The sequence below is a fragment of the Nicotiana tabacum genome, chromosome 22 (genome assembly GCF_000715075.1).
Source record: "Nicotiana tabacum cultivar K326 chromosome 22, ASM71507v2, whole genome shotgun sequence".
NCBI lineage: Eukaryota > Viridiplantae > Streptophyta > Magnoliopsida > Solanales > Solanaceae > Nicotiana > Nicotiana tabacum.
Window position 1 is genome coordinate 75,850,059 of NC_134101.1, and position 20,255 is coordinate 75,870,313.

The following is a 20,255-nucleotide window of genomic DNA, read 5'->3' on the forward strand; positions in this document are numbered from 1 at the left end:
GAGATTTAAAATGCCCGACGTACATAATTCAAAGTCCAGGAAAATGTTTTCAATCAAATTGCAAAGATCTTTGTATGGTCTAAAGTAATCAGGAAGAATGTGACATAACCGCCTTAGTGAATATTTATTAAAGGAATGTTATATAAATGATTTCATTTGTCTATGTATTTTTATAAATAAAACAACATCGGAGTTTGTTGTACTTGCCGTATATGTTGATGACATAAATCTTATTGGAACTCCTACAGAACTCCAAAAGGCAATTGATTATTTAAAGAAGGAATTCGAGATGAAAGATCTCGGAAAGACAAAATTATGTCTCGGTTTGCAAATTGAACATTTGGCAAACGGGATTTTTGTTCATCAATCTACCTACATAGAAAAGGTATTGAAACGGTTTTACATGGATGGAGCCCATCCATTAAGTACTCCGATGGTTGTTCGATCACTTGATGTGAATAAGGACCCGTTCCGACCTCAAGAAAAGAATGAAGAGCTTCTTGGTCCTAAAGTACCATATCTTAGTGCAATTGGTGCACTAATGTATCTTTATAACACTACAAGGTCTGACATAACTTTTTCAGTTAATGTCTTAGCAAGATATAGCTCTGCTCCTACAAGGAGACATTGGAATGGAATCAAACACATATTGCGGTATCTAAAAGGGACTACCGATATGGGCTTATTTTATGGCAATGATTGCAGTCCCGATCTTGTTGGTTATGCCGATGCTAGGTATTTATCTGACCCACACAAGGTTCGATCTCAAACTGGCTATGTGTTTACATGTGGAGGCACTGCAATATCTTGGCGATCGACTAAGCAATCAATCGTGGCTATTTCATCTAATCATGCTGAGATAATTGCTATTCATGAAGCAAGTCGAGAATGTGTATGGTTGAGGTCTGTAATACACCTAATTCGAGACAAATGTGGTTTGAAGTGTGACAAACTACCTATAATTTTGTATAAAGACAATGCAGCATGCATAGCTCAATTGAAGGGAGGATTCATAAAAGGAGATAGAACAAAACACATTTCACCAAAGTTATTTTTCACACATGATCTTCAAAAGAATGGTGATATCAGTGTACAACAGATCCGTTCAAGTGATAATATGTCTGATTTGTTCAACAAATCTCTACCAATGTCAACCTTCAAGAAACTAGTATACAAGATTGGGATGCGAAGGCTCAAGGATGTGAATTGATGCTCTCATCAGGGGGAGTTAATACACGGTGTACTCTTTTTCCCTTACAAGATTTTTGTAATGACCCGGTCGGTCATTTTGAGTATTACAACCCCGATTCCCCCTTTATTGCTTAAATTGTACTTTACAGTTGTTGTGTGAATTGCCGGGGTAATTGGTTCGGGTCCGGTGAGGTTTTGGAATGAATTGGAACACTTAGTTCCAAGGTTTAAAGCTTAAGTTAAAATAGTGACCGAATATCGACTTATGTGTAAACGACCTCGGAATTTAATTCTGATGATTCCAATAGCTCCGTGTGGTGATTTTGGACTTAGGAGCATGTCCGAAAAATTATTTGGAGGTCCGTAGTGGAATTTGGCTTGAATTGCCGAAAGTTGAATTTTTGGAAAGTTTGACCGGGGGGTTGAATTTTTGATATCGAGGTCGGAATCTAGTTCTGAAAATTTTCATAGCTCCGTTATGTCATTTATGACTTGTGTGCAAAATTTGAGGTCAATCGGACGTGAATTGATAGGTTCCGGAGTCGTTTGTAGAAACTAGAAATTTCAAAGTTCATTAGGCTTGAATTGGGGTGTAATTCATGGTTTTACCATTATTTGAGGTGATTTGAGGGTTTGACTAAGTCCGTATGATATTTTAGGACTTGTTGGTATATTTGGTTGAGGTCCCGAGGGGCTCGGGGTGAGTTTTGGATGGTTAACGGATTATTTTTGGCCTTGGTGAGATTGCTGGTATCTGTTGCTGCATTTTTTGGATTTTTCTCTTTCGCGTTCGCGAAGAGGAATTTGTGGCAGGCAGGATTTACTCTTCGCGTTCGCGAGGGGTCTCGCATTCACAAAGAGAAGCTGGGTTGTGCATCGCATTCGCGTATGGGGTATCGCGTTCGCGAAGGGAAACATAGTGGGCATGGGTTTTTGCCTTCGCGTTCGCGAAGGGGAGCTCGCGTTCGCGAAGAAGGGCTCCGTTAAGCATCGCGTTCGAGAAGAACAAATGTTGGGAAGCACATTTTGTGCTTCGCGAACGCGAGGGACCTGTCGCGTTCGCGAAGAAGAGAGGTCTAGACAGAAAGTTTAAGTTCAGAAAATGGGGCTTCGTCCCATTTTCCATTTTTAACGATTTGGAGTTCGGATTGAAGCGATTTTTGGGAGATTTTTAGAGGAAACAACGGGGTTAGTATTCTTAACTCAATATTGGTTAAATTACCCGAATCCATGGTTGTTTTTATCATTTAATTGGTGAATTAAGTTGGAAAAGTTTGAAAACTCTCTTAGGTTAAATTGAGGATTTGAAGGCCGAGTTGTGGTCGGATTTGAGTAATTTTAGTATGGTTGGACTCGTGGTTGAATGGGGGTTCGGATTTTGTGAGTTTTATTGGATTCCGAGACTTGGACCCCACGGGTGATTTTGGGGCGTAATTTCGGATTTTGTGAAAATATTAGTATTTTGATATGGAATTAATTCCTATAAATTTTGTGGGCTGAATCAAATTAATTGTGACTAGATTCGAGCCGTTTGGAAGTTGATACATGCATAATGAGATTTCTGGAGCATTGTTTAGCTTGCTCGACATTGGATTCGGCTTGTTCGAGGTAAGTAACTCTTCTAATCTTGGAGTTAAGGGTATGAACCCTGAATATATGTATTTTGTGAATTTTTGGGAGATGTCGCACAAGCTAGGTGACGGGCGTGTGGGCGTGCACTATAGAAATTGTGACATAATTATTTTTGTGGAATTTTATAGTTAAATAATCTTGGCATTTTCCATACGGTTTTATGTGTTAAAGAAATTGAGCTGAAAAGCATATTAAAATCATGTTGAGGCTATGTGCCAGTATTATTGGGACCCACAGAGGTCATATTGCTGTGAATTATTGTGTTAAATTGAAAATTCATATTCAGTCATATTCATTTCATTGCATATCATAACTCAGTTTTATAACTCTATTTTGATGCATATAAATATTTTGGGCCGAATGGCCTGTTTTACTGAAATGCCCTAGTGGCATGAGAGGTTTATGACTGAGTGAGGCCGAGGGCCTGATTTGTGAGGATGAGTATGGATCAGGGCTGTCCGCCTGCATCATATTTATGACTGAGTGCGGTCGATGGCCTGATTTGTGAGGATGAGTGTGGATCGGGGCTGCCCTCCTGCAGCATACTTTATTATTATAGCACGTAAGTTGTCCGTGCAGATTATAGTGCTTGGGCTGAAGGAGCCCCTCCGGAGTCTGTACACACCCCCAGTGAGCGCAGGTACCTACTGAGCGCGAGTGCCGAGTGCCGAGTGACTAGGAGGCATGAGTGATTGTGAGGTATGCACGAATGGCAAGAGTGATTGTGAGGTATGCCCGAGTGGCACGAGTGACTGTGAGGTTTGCCCGAGGGGCTGTATATGAGTGATGTTCTGCCCGAGGGGCTGTTTATGATTTTATCATTGAGTTGCATTGCATTGGCATGCACACATGACATTCATGCATAGAGATGTATTTTTCCTCATGCTGTACAACATTACATCATTCATGATTTCTCACACATTTTTTGACAGATGGGCATAGTGATGCATTTATTTTACACGGGTTATCTGGAAGGAAAATAAAACATCTTATTTATTATTGACAAGATTTTGGGAGAAATTTATTATTTTCAAACTATTCTTATTTTTGGCAACTCCAGCAAACGATTTGGGTTTTCACTGATGTATTTGAAAGAAAGAACTACTATTTTTGAAATCATGATTTGGCTGTGTATTTTATCCCTGAGTTACTTCTGGTATTATTTGCTTTATGTTGTAATGGATTGTTGTGGACTATTGGTTTTGGACCTGACCTTGGTGGAATCTCGTCACTACTTTCAACCTACAGCTAGGTTTATTACTTACTCAGTACATGGGGTCAGTTGTACTGATACTACACTTCTGCACATTGCGTGCAGATGTTGGCTGTTGTTCTTGCTGTGCTCGATGGTTGCGAGACTTGAAGATGTACCTGCATTCCTGTTGTAGCTGCCTTTTGTTCAGGGTAGCCTTAGATTTATAAAAGCTCTGTTTATGTATTATTCAAACAGACTATATATTTATTTCATTTTCTCTTTGTATACTCTATTCTTAGAAGCTCATGATTTGTACTACTAGTTCTTGGGGAATGTATAAGGTTAAGATAATTATTTACTTGAATTTCTTTAATAATTGTTACTGGGATTGGATAGTTGAAAGTTGGCTTACCTAGCGGGTTGGGTTAGGTGCCATCACGATTAGTTGGATTTTGGGTCGTGACAAGGTGGTATCAGAGCTCTAGGTTCATAGGTTCTACAAGTTATGAGCAAGTGTCTAGTAGAGTCTTGCGGATCGGTATGATGACGTCCATACTTATCTTCAAGAGGCTACAGGGCATTTAGGAAATATACTTCCCATTTTTCTTTCCTTATCGTGCGAGATTGATTCAGCTTGAGATATAAACTTTTTGAATTACTTCCACGTATTCGTATGCGCACATAAGCACTCAGTATCAGCTGTGCATCGCTAGATTGTGATTCTATGAACGAGGTTCGAGGTGAGTATTCTGTGTTTTGGTGGTGGGCCAGTCTAGAGGACTTGAGGCCATGGTTAGACCGTAGTTTAAGCTCGGCAGCTTCAGTTATAACTTGTACAATTGGACTCATATGTCCGGTAATGACCATACAGTGGAATTTGTGGCTCGATGAGCGGTGGAATGGCGGTATGATGGGTATGATGTGACCGCAGGATGTGTAAAGAATTTTTGAATGTGACAAGAAATGGTTCCTTGAAATGTAAAGAAATGGCCATTGGGTGCTTGATTTTCGTTTTAATGTGATGTACAGTCTCGAGTATGAATGTTTTGAAGGATCTTTTATATTGTTAAATTTTGGGGTAAATTAAATTCTCATGTCTGGGTAATGAGTTTGGACACAGATTGACTAAGTGATTGCATAGTAATTGTGACTGCGAAAAGATATAACAAGATACCAGATTGAGGCTAAGCAGGTGGATTATCCCCTGCGGAGTAATCTATGTAGGAGTATTTCTTATGATGTGAGTGGAGAGTTTCTTTTCTGCCGACAGGGTGTATGGGTGGAGATTTGAATCTGAATCTGATTGAGAAAGTTGACTTGTGTGTTAAGAGGATGAATACGAGCTTAGTAGATGATTGAGGTATTTTTATGGTTGGCGTTGTATGAACTTTGGGAAGAAGTTTCGTTGGACTGACTGTGACATTATGGCAGTAAGAGACTATTGGTATTGTGAGTTATGGAATGTTTTAATCTATGGCTTTGAGCCAAGTGGGGGAGTCTGCTATTGACCATTTGATTTCATGGTTAGGTGTTAAATTTTAATTTTGGTCGGAGCCATACTTGTGGGTTAGCTATTACTTGCAGAAGTTGAGATCGAGGATGACTCGAAGAAGGAGATTCCTGGTTAAGGATTATATTTCACGTATGAGTAAATGAAATTCGCGGGATAAGTGAGTTGTTATTGGTGAATGATGTAGTGCACACGAAGTATGAATTTGATATGTGGTGTTAAAGTAGAGTTACTTCTTTGAGTGTTGTGGTGCTAATGGGGCACGTGTCTTATGGCCCATTTGGACAGTGCAATTAGATTTGAGCAAAATGGGTGACTCCCGAGAAAATTTCAGTGGGTTTGAGAATTATATATAGCAAGTGAGAATATTTTCGGACTTGGGTATGGATAAAAATCCGAGATTTGCGTTTGATGGTGCCTGGACTTGCGAAAATTCTATATGACTATGGATTCTATATATTTGTATAAGGAAGATAAGAAGAACAATTTCAAATTCACATAAGGTATTCTCAGAATGAGTGTTATAGTTGTAGTATCTTTGAAGGTTCTTAAGAAGAATATAGTTGCTTATGGGCCGTAGGGCGTTGTGGTTCTATGTTAATGTTTGTGGGGTAAGTTGTGGTTAAAGATCATGGTATTTTAGCAAGAAGAAGTATCAATCTGAAGACAAATTCGGAGGGACTTGGAGAAATAGGACAGCTTGGTAGTAGGTTGGATCAGTATGGTAATGGATATGATCGGTTCTTTGAGTGCTTATGATGTGGGGGTTTTCTACAGGTGCTTTGTGGCAATACACCTGGACTTGGCGACCTGCGTGGCTTGGTCGAGTTAGAGGAATTTAGTTTTAAGGGCTTGATTATGTGCAAATAGATTTCAAAGTATTCTTGATGGTTTCTACCGGTGTGGAGAACGTGTTAGGTATTGTAATTTCCTCCTGGAAAGATGCAAGAGAAAGGTTTCTAACAAAAATGATATGTAAATTATTGGTGACTCAAAGTTGATAATAAGATTCTTATGCTTTTCACATGATGGCAATATAGATGTTACGTGTTGTACGAAAGCTAGATTTTCATGTACAAGGTGGCAGTACAGTCTTGAAGAGAACGTAACGAATGTTGGACAACATGGACGGTTTCAAATAACTAGATAAATACTATTACTACTTGGTGTTGTATGAGAAAAGGGGCGGACTTCAGAAGGCGCATTGTATTTTTACTTACGGAGGTATAAATTAGTATTATGGTACTCACATGGTTGATAGACTGCTGATATTCAAATTTTATCAATTGGCACAGAAGAACTTTTAAAGTATTTCTCGTGGGATGATCGTGTATGAGAGAGTTATTAGGCATTCGGGCGGTGGAGATGGAATCAAATATGGTGATTCGTGTGTTCTATGGATTTGGAGATTGGGAGTTCTCAGGAGCAGATTGTTTCATGGTTGTGGACTGTGAAGTTGTGGCCTGAGCTAGCCATATGATAGAATGGGTTATGATTCAGTCATTATGGATTTTCGGAAGAATTTTTATCTATTTGTGGGTAACCCGAGTTGATTTGGGGGTCTATAGGTAGGCCCAATTAAGATGTGTATTCTACACTGAGCCGGAATGGTTGGGTCCATACTGCTATTATTGAGGGATGTGTCATTTGGTTGATGTTGAACTTATTTGTGTTCTCAAATGATCTGTGAGTTATTCCTTTATGCTACGAGGAGTTGTGATTCATTGGTTATGTGCACAGATGGTGTGGTTCTATTTGAGCTTTATAGCGAAATTTGAGTATGATGAGTAATTGGGTATTGCATGATCTATAGCGTAATGGTTATGTCCTTTCGGGTTTTTGTGTGGTATTTTTGTCATTTGCCTCTCCGTCGTTATTAAATTGGAGCAGGGTGGCTCGGAGTATATAATATGAACCTCGTGTTAGAATCGAGTGATGGTTCTACGGTGTATGATGAATTTTCAACGTTTCGTTGTGGAAGTACTTGTTAATCTGGCGGTGCAGTTCTCTCATTTGAGTCATTTTCCATGACTGGGTGCATTTGAATTGTTGCGTATTAGTGCACGGATGGCACGAGTTGTGGCTCCGAGTTATATTGGTGCGGTATATCTGTGGAGCAGTTATGTTTAGTAATATAAGGTCATTGGACCTGGAATGGGTACTATCAGGCTTGATTATGGTATATTCAAGAGGGTTATAGTTTTGGTTGGGCGAGAGAGCTCCATGGCTAGTTGATCTGATGAGTGGTTATGAGTTTTTGATTGTTTCTTTCATCATTGGCAGTATATGAAGGTTTTGGAACGAGGTTTGGCTTGATATGAGGTTTTATACTAGTACTTGGTTGGTTTGGAGTAATTACTGTGATCGGGAATGGTGCTACGAGCATGCGAGTTGTGTAATATACTGGGTGATTATATCCATGGTTATAGTTATAGCTCGATGCAGCTTATTCGGACTTATACAGTACGTAAATGTAAGATTCGTGTCTTGAAAGAAATTTTTAAGGTTGGAAATTAAAACTCCAAGGGTTATGGGCTAAGGTTAAATTAATGATTTTCAGTTGCATTGTGTAGTCAAGCCTATGTGGGATAGGGTGACTTGGGTTCACCCTCGGGTACGTGTGTGGAAAGATGGAACAGTGATTTGATGGCTTGGAAACAACTCTTGGCACGTTCGAGGACGAACGTATGTTTAAATGAGGGAGAATGTAACGACCCGACCGGTCGTTTTGAGTATTACAACCCCGCTTTCCCCTTTACTGCTCAAATTATACTTTACAATTGTTGTGTGAATTGCCGGGGTAATTGGTTTGGGTCCGGTGTGGTTTTGGAATGAATTGAAACACTTAGTTCCAAGGTTTAAAGCTTAAGTTAAAATAGTGACCGGATGTCGACTTATGTGTAAACGACCTCGGAATTTAATTTTGATGATTCCAATAGCTCCGTATGATGATTTTGGACTTAGGAGCGTGTCCGGAAAATTATTTGGAGGTCCGTAGTGAAATTTGGCTTGAATTGCCGAAAGTTGAATTTTTGAAAAGTTTGACCGGGGGGTTGACTTTTTGATATCGAGGTCGGAATCCAGTTCTGAAAATTTTTATAGCTCCGTTATGTCATTTATGACTTGTGTGCAAAATTTGAGGTTAATCGGACGTGAATTGATAGGTTCCGGAGTCGTTTGTAGAAACTAGAAATTTCAAAGTTCATTAGGCTTGAATTGGGGTGTAATTCATGATTTTAGCGTTGTTTGAGGTGATTTGAGGGTTCGACTAAGTCCGTATGATATTTTAGGACTTGTTGGTATATTTGGTTGAGGTCCCGAGGGGCTCGGGTGAGTTTTGGATGGTTAACGGATCATTTTTGGCCTTGGTGAGATTGTTGATATCTGTTGCTGCATTTTTTGGATTTTTCTCTTTCGCGTTCGCGAGTGGGCCCTCGCATTCACGAAGAGGAATTTGTGGCAGGCAGGATTTACTCTTCGCGTTTGCGAGGGGGTCTCGCGTTCGCGAAGAGAAGCTGGGTTGTGCATCGTGTTCGCGTATGGGGTATCGCGTTCGCGAAGGGAAACATAGTGGGCATGGGTTTTTGCCTTCGCGTTCGCGAAGGGGAGCTCGCGTTCGCGAAGAAGGGCTCCGTTAAGCATCGCGTTCGAGAAGAACAAATGTTGGGAAGCACATTTTGTGCTTCGCGAACGCGAGGGACCTGTCGCGTTCGCGAAGAAGAGAGGTCTGGACAGAAAGTTTAAGTTCAGAAAATAGGGCTTCATCCCATTTTTCATTTTTAACGATTTGGAGCTCGGATTGAAGCGATTTTTGGGAGATTTTCAGAGGAAACAACGGGGTAAGTGTTCTTAACTCAATATTGGTTAAATTACCTGAATCCATGGTTGTTTTTATTATTTAATTGGTGAATTAAGTTAAAAAAGTTTGAAAACTCTCTTAGTTTAAATTGAGGATTTAAAGGTCGAGTTGTGGTCGGATTTGAGTAATTTTGGTATGGTTGGACTCGTGGTTGAATGGGGATTCAGATTTTGTGAGTTTTATCGAATTCCGAGATGTGAGCCCCACTGGTGATTTTGGGGCGTAATTTCGGATTTTGTGAAAATATTAGTATTTTGATATGGAATTAATTCCTATAAATTTTGTGGGCTGAATCAAATTAATTATGACTAGATTCTTGCCATTTGGAAGTTGATACGCGCATAATGAGATTTCTGGAGCATTGTTTAGCTTGCTCGACATTGGATTCGGCTTGTTCGAGGTAAGTAACTCTTCTAATCTTGGAGTTGAGGGTATGAACCCTGAATATATGTATTTTGTGAATTGTTGGGAGCTGACGCACATGCTAGGTGATGGGCGTGTGGGCGTACACTATAGAAATTGTGACATAATTGTTTATGTGGAATTTTATAGTTAAATAATCTTGGCATTTTTCATGCGATTTTATGTGTTAAAGAAATTGAGCTGAAAAGCATATTAAAAATCATGTTGAGGCTATGTGCCAGTATTATTGGGATCCACAGAGGTCATATTGCTGTGAATTATTGTGTTAAATTGAAAATTCATACTCAATCATATTCATTTCATTGCATATCATAACTCAGTTTTATAACTCTATTTTGATGCATATAAATGTTTTGGGCCGAATGCCCTATTTTACTGAAATGCCCGAGTGGCTTGAGAGGTTTATGACTGAGTGAGGCCGAGGGCCTGATTTGTGAGGATGAGTGTAGATCGGGGCTGCCTGCCTGCATCATATTTATGACTGAGTGAGGCCGAGGGCCTGATTTATGAGGATGAGTGTGGATCGGGGCTGCCCGCCTGCATCATATTTATGACTGAGTGAGGCCGAGGGCCTGATTTGTGAGGATGAGTGTAGATCGGGGCTGCCCGCCTGCAGCATACTTTATTATTATAGCACGTGAGTTGTCCGTGCAGATTATAGCGCTTGGGCTGAAGGAGCCCTTTCGGAGTCTGTACACACCCCCAGTGAGCGCAGGTACCTACTGAGTGCGAGTGCCGAGTGCTGAGTGACTGGGAGGCATGAGTGATTGTGACGTATGTCCGAGTGGCAAGAGTGATTGTGAGGTATGCCCGAGTGGCCCGATTTACTGTGAGGTTTGCCCGAGGGGCTGTATATGAGTGATGTTCTGCCCGAGGGGCTGTTTATGATTTTATCATTGAGTTGCATTATATTGGCATGCACACACGACATACATGCATAGAGATGTATTTTTTCTCATGTTGTACAACATCACATCATTCATGATTTCTCACACATTTTTTGACAGATGGGCATAGTGATGCATTTGTTTTACACAGATTATCCGGAAGGAAAATAAAACATCTTATTTATTATTGACAAGATTTTGGGAGAAATTTATTGATTTCAAACTATTCATATTTTTGGCAACTCCAGCAAACGATTTGGTTTTTCATTGATGTATTTGAAAGAAAGAACTACTATTTTTGAAATCATGATTTGGCTGGGTATTTTATCCCTAAGTTACTTCTGGTATTATTTGCTTTATGTTGTAATGGATTGTTGTGGACTATTGGTTTTGGACCCGACCTTGGTGGAAGCTCGTCACTACTTTCAACCTACGGCTAGGTTTGTTACTTACTCAGTACATGGGGTCGGTTGTACTGATACTACACTTCTGCACATTGCGTGCAGATGTTGGCTGTTGTTGTTGATGTGCTCGATGGTTGCGGGACTTGAAGATGTACATGCGTTCCTGTTGTAGCTGCCTTTTGTTCAGGGTAGCCTTAGATTTATAAAAGCTCTGTTTATGTATTATTCAAACAGACTATGTATTTATTTCATTTTCTCTTTGTATACTCTATTCTTAGAAGCTCATGATTTGTACTTACCAGTTCTTAGGGAATGTATAAGGTTAAGATAATTATTTACTTAAATTTCTTTAATAATTGTTATTGGGATTGGATAGTTGAAAGTTGGCTTACCTAGCGGGTTGGGTTAGGTGCCATCACGACTAATTGGATTTTGGGTCGTGACAATTTTGTCCCATTGGGTTTTCCTTGCAAAGTTTTTAATGAGGCAACCAAAAAGCGTATTCCTGAACATGTGTACTCTTTTTCCTTCACTAGGATTTTTTTTTAATAAAGTTTTAACGAGACACATTATCTATGGACATCCAAGGGGGAGCGTTATAAGAAATATCAAATTATGGTGGATGTCTACTCTTCCTCCATGATCTTCATCTCAAATGCTTAATGATATATTCAATGACATATTTTTTTTATGTTTAATGACATATTTAATGACATATTTTCTTCACTTTTCATGCCTATATAGAGGTCTTGTAATAGATAGAAAAATACACACAATTGAAGAAGAAATAAGAATCTCTCCTCTCTTTCTCTCTATATCTCTTAGCTTGTTTTTCCTTGTTCCATATTGTTACTTTGAGTTATATTTTATAACAATATTCGCTTTGTCTAATGGTATTGCTTGGAAAGCAGAATTGTCACAAATGGTTAATATATTGGGGGTAAAATACTCCCTAACGAATACGACTCCATATCCAGGCCTCGAACCCGAGAGTCACCTATTATGTAAATCTTTGACTTTTAAAATTTGTAATTGTATGCCATTATATTTATAAACTCCTTGTTTCAACAATATATAAGTCTCCAACTTGATTTAATTCTTAGTAATACATTATTGAAAGAAATTTCCAAAAAGTGAATTGTTTAATATTTTTTTAGGCTAGATGTTGACGTTTTAGTTTAAGAAAATAGAATTCAGTTTTGGGGCGTAATATGTTTATTATTAAATATCTATAAATATTTAATTATGAAATTAGTTATTACTATTAAATATTAAGTTGAGATTGCATACAGTAAGAATCCATCAATTTTAAGTTTTGGATCCACCTCTGCATTAAAAAAGCAATTACTTCCTATCCACATAATGTGAGGCATGTAACAATATAACCCGGCTCCAATCCTAGCCAAGATAAACAAAAATAATATGCCCAACAAACTAGTAATAGCCAACATTCTTGCAATATTAGTGGATAACGTGCATGCATGAGGTTGAAAATAGCCGAAAAAAGAGCCAAATCGATCACTTGAGTGGGAGGGAAACCGTCAAGCAAGGATCAGCCTTTGAGGATTACGGATTACCTCTCAAGATTAGCCTATAAAAAGGATAATTTGCTCAAACAAAAAAACCATTGTGTTGCTGTTTATTTGGAGGGCTGTCTAAATAATACTAATAAGATCAGAGACAGCCGCCTCCATACTATTCATGCAAATTGCTACTCTGCTTTTCAATATATCCAACTTCATATTTGTATATGATTATAAAATTCACTGCTTTGCTTTTCCATCCCCATTTTCCATCTCCTAGGATTTGATTTCTTCTTCTTAACTTTTCGTAATCACTTTCTGATTTTCATATATAAATCAGAGAGATGGCCGATCCAAACACAATTAGGACTATTGTAGGAATTATTGGTTCGTTCCTATATAACCTTCTTATAGTTAGTTTCCTCCAACTATCTTTTTAAAGGAAATATTATAGTAATTCCTTAATTTAACTCTTCTTATTATGTATTAAATCATGCAGGTAATGTCATATCTTTCTTCCTCTTCCTCTCCCCTGCGTAAGTTCTCTCTACCTTGATTAATTTGCTTCATCATTGCATATACGTAACCTTAGTTCCCTCTTAATGATCTTGTTAAAAAATGACATTGCGTCAAACTAAATTTAAAAAGGTAACTCATGAAGTGAGTTTAGTATGGCAAAGACAATATAAGAAGACAAAATTCCCTTCTTTCAACCAATATTGGCACATTCTAATACCATTCTCCTCGTTCTCTAGACATGCATAGAATTAGACATCTGGAGAGTGAGCAATATAACATAAATAATCCAATATCAACCAATAACACAGATACATTTGGCTCTGAATTTATGCTAAAAATGAACTTTGAATTTAACTTAACGGCAAATTACAGCTATCTCTCATTAGTTTAGGATTACCCAAGCCAAGACAATATACAGCAACTCATTTCTTAAAACAATTTGAAACATTCTAACAAGTCTCATGCATACATACAACTCCTAGCTTTGCATTGCTGTTTTTTGCAGGCCAACATTTTTGAAAATTGTGAAAGCAAAGTCGGTGATGGAATTCAAGCCAGACCCATATGTTGCAACAGTGCTAAATTGTGCAGTGTGGGTGTTTTATGGTATGCCCTTCGTTCATCCTGACAGCCTTCTGGTTATCACCATCAATGGCTTTGGTCTCGCTCTAGAGTTGTTCTATGTCGCCATTTTCTTCGTCTACTCCGATTGGGCAAAGCGTGTATGTACTCTTTCTTTCCTTTTAGTTTAGGTAGTAGTAGTAGTAAATTAACGAGGAGTAAGAGGCAGATCGATCTATGAACCTACTTGGATTTGCCTCCGCAAATAGTACAATCAATTTATACTCTTACTCTTAACCTTTCTGTTATTTTGATAACAGCGCAAGATCATTATTGCTTTGATAATTGAAGCAATCTTCATGGCAATCCTTATCTTCGTCACACTGACATTCCTCCACGGTACCAAGTCAAGATCCATGCTTATTGGAATAGTCGCTATAGTTTTCAATGTACTTATGTACACCTCACCATTGACAGTCATGGTAAGAAGTTCACTTTCATCAATTTTCCATTGAATATGTAACCAGAGACTAACAACCATATATATTAATTGTTCTCAATTTTGTCTTTGAGCAGAAGAAAGTTATCACTACCAAGAGTGTCAAATACATGCCATTTTTCTTGTCAATAGCAAACTTTGCTAATGGCATTGTTTGGTCATGCTATGCACTCCTCAAATTTGATCCCTATATCCTGGTAATTATACTCGCCAACATATTTAATTATGTACTACGAATTAAAGTCACTAACATGTCTTTTAATTTTCTTCCTGATTATAAAATAGATACCCAATGGTCTGGGAACAGTATCTGGATTGGTGCAGCTCATCCTTTATGCAGCTTTTTACCGCACTACCAATTGGAACGAAGAAGATGAAAAAGAGGTTGAACTCAGCGCTTCCAAAACCAAGTCATCAGATGTCTGATAAATATTGCTACTACTTAAACCAGATGGCTGCACAAATCTACAAAAAAAAAAAAAAACCACTCTTTTCTAAGGTCATATGGTGCTTAAAAAGAAAAAAAAAAGTCGGAAAAGTCATATAGAATTTATTTCACTTCATTTAATTTTATATACAGGAAATGATATAAATAAACACACATTGTGCTTATTTACCAAAATATATGTATGAGAAATTTGATTATCATTATACCTTCGGTTTTAACTTTCCAATAGTGCTTTATTTGTGCAAGTAGCCGCACATTTCCTCAATTTGTTTTTACATATTATGTTATGTAAATGTCAATCTTACATAGAAGAAGGTGGTAGCCCACTCGATCGCCAAACTCACCAATGTCAAATATCGGGGAAGATTTATATTTAAAAGAAGTAAAACCAAACAACTACAAGTGAAATGAAGAATATGAAAAGAAAGGTATAAGCTTTACACCATCTAAGAGAAATGCAGCCCAATTTGCCAGCCAATACCCACAATCACCAGGAGCTTCTGGTCATTATGAAATATTTGGTAATTGAGATAGATTTAACCTCTTCTCTATATATATATCTGCACGGGTTCTGAGCATTCAAGGTCCACGATGCTTCCGGAAACAGAAACAACCCTGTTGTTGATCGACGGGGATCATTCCCCCGCCTTTAGATGTGTCAATAGCCTCTAACATGGATACTACCTCGTCCATCTCAGGCCGCTTATCAGGATTAGCATCCCAGCATCGTTTCATCACATTAGCAAGGGAACTTGGGCAACACCTTGGTATTTCTGGCCTCAGGTTCTGTGTGACAGAGCACAAACCATAATAAGCAAAGGACACTCTAAACAAATATTAAAACGTCTTCCTTCTCGTGTCAATAATTACAAGCTTAGATACAAGAGGAAATCATATGTGTTCTTCTCTTTCTGTTCTCTATCTTCTTTCATGTACTTGTGCTAAACTAGGAGAGTTTACCTGGCGAACCACGGCTGAAGTCACTTCTGAGAAACTGAGATCAGGATATGGCATGTCACAGCAGTATATCTCCCACAAACATATTCCATAACTGTACACGTCGCATTTTCTATTGTATGGGTTGCCATTGAGAACCTGTAGTTTAAGCATACATATCAACAGACAAAAATTTTACATCACATGTTCATTATTTGATTTTGGGGGCTGTACTCTAATCTTTACCATTCCTCTACCAGGAGAGGTAAACGAAGACTAGACAAAAACAGAATGAGAAATCAAAATTTGTCACAGAGGATTAACACTAGAGATTTCATTCTGCAGTGAATTAATGAATCAACAGCTTAAGTGCATTGAAGTTATACTGAGATAACAGGAAAGATAAGTCCATAGGTGTTAGAAGTGATTAGAGTAACATTTAAATGAACAGAGAACAAACAGGCAGATATAAGGCTATCTGTGGAAAGGGAAATCCTAGTCCAGTTCAAATGTAGTACCTCAGGAGCCATATAGCCAAGGGTTCCTGTCTCCCCTGTCATGTCATTAGGATTAGAGGCCTCAACTCGTGCTACCCCAAAGTCAGCAATTTTTACAGTACGTGACTTGTCCAATAGCATATTCTCTGTCTTGACATCTCTATGCACAATCTTCTGAGAGTGAAGGTAACTTAACCTACAAAGTTCAATTAATTGACCTGGTTTCAGATAAATGACAAATCCTCGATAGAGACATGGTGTTAGAAATGTGAAAACGAAACAAGGTGCACTTACCCTCTGGCCAAATCAAGTGCCATCTGCACTACAACTTTGAATGCTAGCTTCTTTCTTCTGTTTTTGATAAGGTAAGATTTTAAGGCGCCTCCAGGAAGATATTCCACAACAACACAACATATATTACTAGGCATGCCAATATGACCGCTTTCTGTTTGTAAATTTAGCCCAGATGCGCCCATGGTTGCCCCGATGAACTATACATGAGAGAGATGTATTCATATGTAAGATAAACAGTTTATAACAAAATAATTTTACATCTAAGCCAACAATCAGCCCATATGTTGTATCTCATTGAAAATGTGCTCTTCCAAATGATTGGCAGTTGACATTAGACGAGTACCAGGACAAATAAAGTTTCTACATTCCTCTGGCCTTTAGTCATCAGGGACGGATCTAGTATGTAACATATACGTTCATTCGAACATAGTAGCTTCGGCTCAGACTCTGTATATGTGTTAAAAATCCACTAAATAAGTACAAAGAGTAGATTTCGAACCCAGTAAAATTAAATGGGCAGTGATAGAATTCCGAACTCTGTTAGCCATGCATGACATATGCTACTAAAAAGTATGCATCCAATCATCATAACATAGTGAATATGCAGTAGCCATTAAATAAAATGAACACGAACTTCAAATTGGAGTTACTTTTTCTACTAATAAAGACATGCGAAAGCTTGACATCACTTTTACAGTCCCTTAAGGAGCACAGTTTTACCTTTACTGTAAAGGTTTCTGGTCCATTAATGAATAAATTATTCAGTTAAACCTGGAGTACTATATGATTTATCTAGTTTTGGCAATAATGTTTTAAGAATTAAGAGCTCTGCACTCCCACGGGAATGTGACAGCTCAAGTGCAGCAAATCTCCTGTTCATAACTTGATAAGAAATCAAAATTTGTTAGGATTTAAAAAGAAATGATAGTGTAAACAATATCCGTAATTCAAGTCATTTCCTCATTTTCTTTTTTCCATTTTTCCCTCCTTTTGATCGTAGCAGCAAACTCTTTCATATACTATAGTTTAATCATCTAAAAGCTAGATAAGGTGGTGTATACAACTAAAACAAGGTATAGGAGCTCCACAGTTGTTTCATGCCGCTGGTCATTTAAGTGAAGACTTCAATACGAGACAGTGCACATAATTCAGCATACCGTCAAGACATTAATCTATGAAGTTCAGCGAACAAGCAGTAATATAACAAGGTCTAGATCATTCGTGCAAATTAGGAGTTGAAGAGCTTCAACGTCACCTTAGTTACATTAGGATGGTCAAGCTTATGCCACACTGAAACTTCTTGAGTAAAAGCTGCCCTTAGTGATGCTATTTCAGCTTCTGTCCTGTGGCCCTCTTCCCCCCAATCTAGCAGTTTAACTGCCACCAAGTAATTCACATGTTAACTAGAAAGTTATTTTCTTTTTTTCCTTTTAAAATGGTGCAAAACTTTGTAAATTTAACCAGGCAAAATAAAGGAAAGAAAAAAGAAAAGAGTAAGTTTGGACAATGTTAAGGCCCGGTAGCAGTGACAATGACAAGCAAACTATCACCAAAAGGCTAGTAGATAAAATAAAAAAGAATAGCATTAATAACGAGAGAAGAGGAAAATGAGATCCAGAATTGTAGATGTCATGCATTAATTTGAGATTACTTTAATACTTAAATAACAGATTGGATCACATGAAAGTTCAGAAATACAGCAACAAATGCAAGACCACCCAAAGTTAATGCCGCCATCTGCAACTTGCAAAAACTTTCAAACCAAACCCGTGCCGCTACTCACGGATTCCATAAGAAAAAGCTCAAACTGACGAACCTCTATTCTGCAAAATCCAAAACCCCTCCGCCCAACACACCCCGAACACCAATTAGGAAAAAGGAAAAAGAAAAAAAATATATAATTCTTATGCCATAAATTAAATGACTTTTTTGCACGACCCATTTTTACCTCTCTGTTCTGTTAATTATACAAAAACCAGTGTGTGAACCATCTAAATTAGCTAATCAATTAGAGATTACGAGAAAAAAATGAAAAGGAAAAAGAATGTCAACATTTTCTGTATGCTGGACGGAACCCCCCCAAACCCTCAAACCCAAAAAAACCCAGAAATAAAAATTAAAAAAAGAGACGGACAGGACAGGATTCATGGAAATGAAAAGTTGCTGATGCTCAGTGCTTAAATAAAGATAATAAATAGGTGAATGAAGTTTTAGCAGTGCCTCATTATAATGATGCTAAATTAACTGATTATAATAAGGTAAGCTGGTACCATGAAAGAGCTTAAATTATAGTGATCGATATTTGGCTAATTTATATTTTTTTGGCATTAGCCGTATAGCATTAACATTTGAACTTAACATAAAAAAAAAAAGTGAAGAAATTAACCAGTTAAACTAGGGTAAAAATTATTTAGGAAAAATAGTAAATGAAACTGACCGGCGACATCAAGGCCGTCATAAACGCCACGGTGGACGGTACCAAAGGTGCCACGAGCAAGGACACTTTTGATGATTAGCTTAGAAGTGTCAATTTCCCAGTCGTATCTTTGCTTCGTCGGAGCGGCGGTGGTTGTGGGGTGGTTGCTGGCCGCCACTACTGCAGTAGTAGTAGTAGAAAAGGTGGTGTAGTTAATGCAAGAATCATCGAGTGGTTTCTTGATGTTATTCTTCTCCATAGTCCTTACTCTGTTAAGATGCCTCTCCAGTTGCTCATCCAAACTCTTCAAATCTATCTGATCTGCTCTTACAAACCCTTCACTCCCCTTCTCCATTCTTGCTTTCAATTTCCAAGTTTATTAGCAGAGACAGAATTGAATAACGCCTTTAATTCTAATGGAAGAAATTAAAAGGGGTGGGGAAGTTCAGTGTTTTCTGGTGAAAAATTGTATGTATGGATTATAGAAGGAGAAGAGAGTATTATGAGCACAGAGCAACGCCATGTGGGCACATGGATTTGCCTCAACACAATGACCCACCACTCTCTTCTCTCCTTTCTTCTCTCCAATTTATTTATTCTTTAAAATATTCCAACTCACATTAAATATTTATTTATTTTACTACTACTAATAATCAAATTTAATCCATCATACTAGGTTATTACTTTTATTCTATATTAACTTATCAAATTTACCTGTTATTATAAGATTGTTTAATTTTACTTGATTGTGTGAAAAATTTAGATACTATAAGTATACACAACTTAAACTCATACTAATTCTGATTATGTCAATGGACACAAAATTGTTGTATATCTTCTAAATTCAAGTTTTGTATAACTCTACTGTATTTCTTAAAATATTCATTTGGATATATAGTTTGAATTGAAAATAATACGATATTAACAACGACCAGTAAAATATGAATCCACGTCGAATTATGATTTCTTGGTGACTGAATAGTACTACTGAAATTCTTCTTTATATCTATTAGTAATTAATAATATATACATCCTTTAATTTTTAACAGAATCACAAGCTTTCCATGTTTTAGATTAAATAATTGACAAATATGATTAACTCAAACCGTGCAATTAAATTATAACGATGATAGACATGGATATTTACAAAATAAATTCAGGGTTGACCTTTCTTGTCCTTTTTAATTTCCACTATAAGAAGAGATTTCTTTACATTTGACTGATCTTTCTTTAAATTAAACTTTACAAACAGTGTTAAGTCGCCAAGCATTAGGGGACAGATTAATAGTATTAATAATTTGTCTTTTGCTACGCATTAATCATGACTTGTAAGTAACAACCAAGTAATTTGGTTTTTGCATGTGAATGAAGCCAAAACTGAGTATTTCAATGAGCTTACTTAAATCTAAATGTTCTTTTTTCCATTAAACATAAATGCACTTAACTGTAAAGAAAATTAGG

General features: G+C 37.6%; 2 protein-coding genes across 2 annotated transcripts; one reads left to right on the forward strand and one right to left on the reverse strand.

Moving 5' to 3' along the window:
* Positions 1–12,728: 12,728 nt before the first annotated feature.
* LOC107797107 (bidirectional sugar transporter SWEET5-like) lies at positions 12,729–14,877 on the forward strand. The gene is made up of 6 exons (XM_016619968.2): positions 12,729–13,011; positions 13,124–13,160; positions 13,649–13,865; positions 14,025–14,186; positions 14,281–14,400; positions 14,489–14,877. Exons 1-6 carry the CDS (start codon positions 12,969–12,971, stop codon positions 14,627–14,629), a joined length of 720 nt encoding a protein of 239 aa, XP_016475454.1. The 5' UTR covers positions 12,729–12,968; the 3' UTR covers positions 14,630–14,877.
* On the reverse strand, positions 14,834–19,369 carry LOC107797106 (serine/threonine-protein kinase 52). The gene is made up of 6 exons (XM_016619967.2): positions 18,816–19,369; positions 17,634–17,755; positions 16,379–16,575; positions 16,106–16,280; positions 15,612–15,746; positions 14,834–15,437 (listed from the first exon to the last, which is right to left on the reverse strand). Exons 1-6 carry the CDS (start codon positions 19,147–19,149, stop codon positions 15,231–15,233), a joined length of 1,170 nt encoding a protein of 389 aa, XP_016475453.1. The 5' UTR covers positions 19,150–19,369; the 3' UTR covers positions 14,834–15,230.
* Between the last annotated feature and the right edge of the window lie 886 nt (positions 19,370–20,255).